The sequence below is a fragment of the Squalius cephalus genome (assembly GCF_949319135.1).
Source record: "Squalius cephalus genome assembly, chromosome: 19".
Taxonomy (NCBI): domain Eukaryota; kingdom Metazoa; phylum Chordata; class Actinopteri; order Cypriniformes; family Leuciscidae; genus Squalius; species Squalius cephalus.
In genome coordinates this window covers 36,349,441-36,357,691 of record NC_137140.1, presented here as the reverse complement: position 1 = coordinate 36,357,691, position 8,251 = coordinate 36,349,441, and the positions used below count along the sequence as shown (strand labels likewise).

The 8,251-nt window shown below is 40.5% G+C and overlaps 1 protein-coding gene across 1 annotated transcript; it reads right to left on the bottom strand.

Annotated features, from left to right (window-relative positions):
* Positions 1 to 307: 307 nt before the first annotated feature.
* Positions 308 to 7,459, bottom strand: grem2b (gremlin 2, DAN family BMP antagonist b). Its single transcript, XM_079850806.1, has 2 exons — positions 7,345 to 7,459; positions 308 to 2,316 (listed from the first exon to the last, which is right to left on the bottom strand). Exon 2 carries the CDS (start codon positions 2,313 to 2,315, stop codon positions 1,827 to 1,829), a length of 489 nt encoding a protein of 162 aa, XP_079706932.1. The 5' UTR covers position 2,316; positions 7,345 to 7,459; the 3' UTR covers positions 308 to 1,826.
* Positions 7,460 to 8,251: the final 792 nt, after the last annotated feature.

Sequence of the window (8,251 nt, the reverse complement as noted above, 5' to 3'; positions counted from 1 at the left end):
TGTTTTCAGTCCCCAAAACGCTGTTATCGTGTAAATGAAGGGCCAAAAACACAGTTTTTCGTGTAAACTGTGATTAATAATATCATCATTCTCGGTGTGAACAGGCCTTTAAATCTGTTACACAGACTTTCCATCAGAATCAGCGAACACAAATCTGCAGATTCAAGCTGGATTTACTCTGAGAAACATCTGGTCTAGGATTTACTCTGAAACTTTCACTCAGAAACTGTACATTTCGCAAAGAAACGGCAAGTAACACTGACTTAAATGAGGAATTGAAGCAAAAACTCTGAAACGGTGTTTTCTTGTAAAACGTTCTCCAGTAATCTTTGTTTTATTTACAACTTTGAAGAGTCGTTTGTAGTGTAAGTGACAGATCTAATGCTAATGATCATCAAACTCATCAAACTGATGAAGAAAAACTGCTTTAGATCAATGACAATAAACTCCATAGTTTTAATATAGACTTCAGTTGTTTCTCTACATACATATAGATATATATATATATTCTGCTGTACCATATTTCTATAGAATCTCTATAACCAGTCTGAACTCTTAGGGAAAAAATGATCAACTTATTGCATAATACTTTCATGTTTATCAGGTTATTTCTAGTGATAAAGTGTGTTTATAAGCTGCTTAATTCATAAAATGTAATTAAAACTAAAGGTTACACTTTATTTTGATTGCCTACTTTAGACATTCGTCTAGCTATAAGTGAACTCAGGGTGATTTGGACTCTTTGCCATTGAGATAACTTGGAAGAAGTGTCCCAATCACCCTGAATTCACCCCAAATAACTTTAAACTTAAGCATTAGGCAAACACTTTTATCCAAAGCGACTTGCATTGTATTTCAAGATACACATTTACATTCTTATCAGTTCTTGCTTTCCCTGGGAATCGAACCCATGACCTTGGCGTTGCAAGCGCTAACGCTCTACTGTTTGAGCTACAGGAAAGCAACAGCTCTAACTCTATTTCGATTGCCTACTTTAGACATTATACAAACTATAAGTAACTCCATGTCAACTCAACTCACTGTCTAAGTATTAGTAGACAGTTAGGAGTGTCAGAATGTCTGAAGAGTGCAACCAAACAAAATGAATTAAAACTCAAATCCATGAAATGACCCATGATGGAAACCTCTCGCTCTTAATAATAAAGGTTCAATCCTCAATCTTTCCATTCCATTCTTTATACAGTGAAAGGTTCTTCAGGGAACCGAATCGCCCTAATATTAGAAGACTGAGGTGTAAAGTGTCAGAATGTCTAAAGTGGTTCATTTTGTTTGGTTCCACTATAATCCATGATGGAAACCTCTCGCTCTTAATAATAAAGGTTCTTTATTGGCATCGAACCTTCAATCTTTCCTTTCCATTTTGTTTAGTGAAAAGGTTCTTCAGGGAACCAAATCGCCACGAAAACATCCTTTTGAGCCTTTATTTTTAAGAGAGTGAAAGGTTCTGCGTACAGTATGAAGCCGTGGAGCAACTTTTATGATGATAGATGCACTTTTATGAACTTCAAAACAGAAATGGCCATTCACTGCCATTATAAAGCTGGGAAGAGCCAGGACATTTTTTTATATAACTCCGATTGTATTCGACTGAAAGAAGAATGTCATATACAGCTAGGATAGTAAATCATGGGCTCACTTTTCATTTTTGGGTGAACTATCCCTTTAAGAGAGTACCAGGTTCTGTATACAGTATGAAGCCGTTGAGGTTCCATGTAAAAATCCAGAGTGTTTTCTGGATCCCTTGTGCCTCGGACAGCATCAGTGTTCCTCAGGGTCTCTGAGCTCGGATTAGCTCCAGTGAACGCTCACAGTTTGCCGGCCTCGGACACGCTGACGGACATGCACCGGCACTGCTTGACCCGCGGGATCTTGCGGAACCGGACGGGCGGCTGCAGGTCGGGGCACTCGAGCTCCACCGTGAGGCTCGTGAAGCGCTGAGGCCGGCAGAAGGAGCACGACTGGAACGACTCCTGCTCCTTCCGCACGTGCCTCGGGATGTAGAAGGAGTTGCACTGGCCGTAGCAGAAGCGGTTGATGACGGTCCGGCTCCGGCACGAGTCCTGGCTGACCGTCTGACGCAGCGGCTGAGTCTTACACCAGTCGCTCCGCAGGTACTGGCGCTCCGTCACCACCAGCGCTTCCTGGCTGGAGGCCAGCACTTCCTGTCGGCGCCGGTCCGAGGCGTTGGAGCCGGGCTTGAAGGGCGACGGGATGGAGGATTGCGGACGGTTCTTACGGCCGGCGGAGACGTACAGCGCGCCGGCGAGGAGCAACAGCGCCACCTTACAGCTCATCCTGGAACACACCGAGAGATACGTTACACACTCTTACACACACACACACACACACACACACACACACACACACACACTCTTACAGCTCATCCTGGAACACACCGAGAGATATGTTACACACTCTTACACACACTCACACACACACACACACACACACACACACACTCTCACACACACACACTCTTACAGCTCATCCTGGAACACACCGAGAGATACGTTACACACACACACACACACTCACACATACTCTTACAGCTCATCCTGGAACACACCGAGAGATACGTTACACACTTACACACACACACTCACTCACACACACTCTTACAGCTCATCCTGGAACACACCGAGAGATACCAGTTACCATTTACATTTTATCATTTAGCTGACGCTTTTATCCAAAGCGACTTACAAATGAGGAGAACAATAGAAGCAATCAGACCAACAGAGGGCAACAGTGTACAAGTGCTGTAACACGTCTCAGTTTGCACATAGCAAGGTTTTTTTTTTTTTTTTATTATAGCAGTTACACACTGGAGACGTTACCATAAAATGTAACTTTATAGGGAATAACTCAATATTGTAACACGTTACTTTTGTAACCTAATATTGTAATATATTAGGTTTGTAACCCAATAATGTAAAATGTTTCTTTTTTTAACCCAATATTGTAACACGTTACTTTAGTAACCCAATAATGTAAAACATTACTTTTTTAACCCAATATTGTAACACGTTACTTTCGTAACCCAATAATGTAAAACGTTACTTTTGTAACCTAATAATGTAACGAGTTGCTTTTGTAACTCAATATTGTAACACGTAACTTTTAACCCAATATTGTAGCATGTTACTTTTGTAACCCAATATTGTAACGTATTAGGTTTGTAACCCAATAATGTAACGTATTAGGTTTGTAACCCAATAATGTAAAATGCTTCTTTTTTTAAACAAATATTGTAACACATTACTTTCGTAACCCAATAATATAAAACGTTACTTTTGTAACCTAATAATGTAACGAGTTGCTTTTGTAACTCAATATTGTAACACGTAACTTTTAACCCAATATTGTAGCATGTTACTTTTGTAACCCAATATTGTAACGTATTAGGTTTGTAACCCAATAATGTAAAACGTTACTTTTTTTAACCTAGTATTATAACATGTTACTTTCGTAGCCCAATAATATAACACATTACTTTTGTAACCCAATATTGTAACACGTTACTTTTAACCCAATATTGTAGCATGTTACTTTTGTAACCCAATATTTTAACATATTAGGTTTGTAACCCAATAATGTAAAACGTTACTTTTTTAACCCAGTATTATAACACGTTACTTTCGTAACCGAATAATATAAAACATTACTTTTGTAACCCAATATTGTAACACGTTGCTATTGTAACATAACTTTTTAACCCAATATTGTAACTTTAGTAAAGTAACTTTCCACAACACTGTTGGTAGCAAAAAACAATATTGTAAAACGTTACTTTTGTAACACAATATTGTAACATTACTTTTGTAGCTAAATATTGTAACATTAGTAATGTTCTAAACTGCATTCTGACACATTTTGGCATGCGATGAGACAGAACTGAGCTGTTACGAGTCATACCATCTAATAATTCACATTAAAATCGCACACACACACATATATATGGTGAATATTCACTCTGACTACTTATGATGGGTCAGTTTGATCATCATCTTTAAAGTGAGTTCTGGGGAGTCGAAGCGAGGTTTCACCCCGAGGTTTCGCCCGGTTTCCTGTGAAGACAGGAAGTCACAGATTAACTCTGCAGTGTGTCTGCAGTCAGGAGAGCAGCGACGGGCGATCACGGCTCTGGCACGAGAGAGAGAGCGATCCGTCAATCACGCCGGACATCTTTAGCGCAGATGTGGCATCGCCGGAAGGAAAAACAAATGTGAGTGATTCATTCCCATAAACGAAATATTTAGAAAGCGGCTCTTTTTCATGAATCAAAGCTCTTGGTTTCATTCCAGAGAGCGTCAAGGTTGAACCTTCCTTTAAAGTTTTTCCTGCTCTTGATTAGAAATCTCCAGGCTTTTGTTTTTCCTTTCTGAACCCTGACTCGTCCACATCAGGAATCCACACTCGCTCCGGAGTCTCGGCTGTTTGCTCAGAGATGACGAATGCGAGCCTGTGCTGAAATGCTCTTGAGTTTGATATCGCAGCCTCGGCAGAGACGCCTCGTAAATCTCACGACCCCGAACTCCTTCTGTTGCACAAGAGAAACTGTTCCGGAGTCAGTGACTGACAGCGTCTCTCTCGGGCCCTCGAGTGTCTCCGGAGCCTCAGCTTCAGTGTTTAAGGTCACGATCGGGGAGAAACTCCGGGAATCCAGGATCCTTCAGTCTTTAAGTGACAGTCTGAAGTGTTTCTCTCTTCTCTGATGAGAATATATATACAGTCAAACACCTTCAACATTTCTCACATTATCAGTTTATTCGCTGTAGTTCTGCTGTGAGACGCAGTAGATCTGGACTGAGAACTAATCCTTCAGAATGAGCGGGTCAGCAGGGGTCAGGGGTCAGGAGCCATTTGAGGGAAACGGGAGGGCGTGACCTTTGATCAGATGATGGGTGAGGTCACAGGAAGTGACACAAAAACCAGGCAATTAAACAGCTTGACTTAATACACAACTCTCTCTCTCTCTCTCTCTCTCTCTCTCTCTGTATATATATATATATATACATATATATATATAAAATACATTTATAAAACTGTCTGATTCTGATTGGATGAGTTGCGTTTGAAATACAATATGCTGAAAAACACTCATTCATTCACTGGAATGATCCTGTAATTACACTGATTATTGACATGGTGGAATAATTCATTATTCCAATGATTATTCTTGACAATTTTGCTTACTGGCATTTTATAAAAGCAAAAAGTCATGAAAAGTCTTAACATTGTTAAGCGTGTTTATCTGTGAATGGCTTATTGCTCCAAAGAGAAAGAGGTTCAAAAACATAAATTCACTTCTAAAATTGTTTGTGAGAAAAGACACACACACACACACACACAGCGAACACACTCCTGACCATAATACACTCCTGTCACCTAACACACACACACACACACACAGCGAACACACTCCTGACCATAATACACTCCTGTCACCTAACAAACACACACACACACACACAGCGAACACACTCCTGACCATAATACACTCCTGTCACCTAACACACACACACACACACACACACACACAGCGAACACACTCCTGACCATAATACACTCCTGTCACCTAACACACACACACACACACACAGCGAACACACTCCTGACCATAATACACTCCTGTCACCTAACAAACACACACACACACACACAGCGAACACACTCCTGACCATAATACACTCCTGTCACCTAACACACACACACACACACACACACACAGCGAACACACTCCTGACCATAATACACTCGTCACCTAACACACACACACACACACACACACACACACAGCGAACACACTCCTGACCATAATACACTCCTGTCACCTAACACACACACACACACACACAGCGAACACACTCCTGACCATAATACACTCCTGTCACCTAACAAACACACACACACACACACACAGCGAACACACTCCTGACCATAATACACTCCTGTCACCTAACACACACACACACACACACACACACAGCGAACACACTCCTGACCATAATACACTCGTCACCTAACACACACACACACACACACACACACACACACACACACACACAGCGAACACACTCCTGACCATAATACACTCCTGTCACCTAACACACACACACAGCGAACACACTCCTGAGCATAATACACTCCTGTCACCTAACACACACACACACACACACAGCGAACACACTCCTGACCATAATACACTCCTGTGACCTAACACACACACGCACACACACACACACACACACACACACACACACACTTCTCAAACACAACCCAAACACAGCGAACACACTCCTGTCCTGACCATAATACACTCGTGTCACCACACACACACACACACACACACTCCTGCAGGTGAAGTGTAAGGCTGGTGTGTGTAGAGCGGTCGCTGTCTGTCTCACACTCAGTCCTTCAGAAACCAGAACATTAACTCATTCTCACGCGTCTGATGTTCATGATTCTGATCTTCATCTGTCCGTCTGCGGTGTCTAATGATTTCAGTTCATAATCCATTTGAAAGATTATAAAAGTATGAAGTGAGATATTCACTCTCCCTGAACTGAACGTGTTCAAGCAGTGATGATGATGATGAAGATCTGACAGTTTCATGACAGGAAATGAGATGCACTTTACTGTGGAAATTATGCTTATTAAAATAATAACTATAAAATAATAAATAATAAAAACTTAGTTTATACTAAACACTCTCATATTTGATTGATTGTGTTGTTCTGAATCTGCTTTGATCTGAACTGTAAAGCGCTGTAGAGATTAAGCTGACGCGACTTTACTAATGTATCCCAGCAAACACAAATATGATACAAGAACGTTTTGCTTATGAAAATGTATTTGTTTTAAATGTTCAAAAGGTCCAGTTTTTATTTTATTTGTTTTTTCTTGGTTATTCGAACATTAAAGGAACATTGTATCATGTTTCACACATTATGAGAACGTTACAGTTGAATGTTCTGGGAATGTTCTGAAACAAGTTGTTACATTTAAAAAAAACGTCAGACGAACGTTCAACTGAACTTTGAGTTCGTAAGTGGATTTCTGAATTGAGTCGCTTCTGTTAACCTGTCAATCAATCATCTGCTGATTACTGATGCTGCTAATAATCTCAAACAGGTCAAATATCTCTAATCGCGAGTATGATTATGATTAATAAAACCATAACAAATAATAACTGCGTGGCGATGAAGGTGTGACTCACTCTTGATCAAAACCAAAAGTCACAGGCTCTGCAAATCCTCTTTCCCCGACACACACACACACACACACACACACACACACACACACACACACACACTCACCCACCTCGATGATGATGATGATGGTGAAGCCCATGGAGATGAAGATGGAGGTTCCTCAGGAGTCTGTGATTCTGTCTGATTCTCCGAGACTCTGATGCGGAATTCTCGAGGTGACTCTATAAATCTCTCTCTCTCTCTCTCTCTCTCTCTCTCTCTCTCTCTCTCTCTTTCTCTTTTACACACACTCTCACTCTCTCTCTCCTTCTCTCTCTCTCTCTCTCTCTCTCTCACATACACACACACACACACTCTCTCTCTCTCTCTCTTCAGTCACTCCCCCTCTATATACTTTCAGATTTCAGCTGTTTTCACTAGTTTTAGTGCACTTGTTCTGACGTCATGCAGGATCTGTAAAATCTGGTAATTAAGAAAAAGAGAAGTATCCTCAACTGTTTGTTTGGGTCATTTCAACTTAAATTCGGCTACATTAAACTGACGGGAAATGAGTTGAATTTTGTATAACTTTTGAAATAAGTTGAGCAGTTTTCAACTTTTTTTTAAGTTAAAGCCATGTAAAAACGTGTGTGTGTGTGTGTGTGTGTGTGTGTGTGTGTGTATACCTAAATCAGATCATATGATGTTTTCATGTGCAGCCTGATGATGTCCAGAGGTTGTCGTGCTCCTGCTTCTCCTCTTCATGTGTTTCACCATCAGTGTTTGTGATGGTGTGATCGTGCAGAGCATGCTGGGAAACATTGAGCTCAACTCATTATCATTATATTACTGACACATTACAGGGTCATTTATGAACTGTTATTGTCTTGTGGAATGTAAATATCTAATATGTCAAATATAGATACTAACTAAACACAGCTAACTGTGACACAGCTACTCGTTTTTACTGCATTGTTTTATTTTATTTATTCACTTTTTAGATTTTAGGCTTCTTAATTTGAAGATTGATTCATATT

Coding starts and splice junctions, on each gene's coding strand:
- grem2b (XM_079850806.1), bottom strand. CDS start 2,315: ATGAGCTGTAAGGTGGCGCTGTTGCTCCTCGCCGGCGCGCTGTACGTC.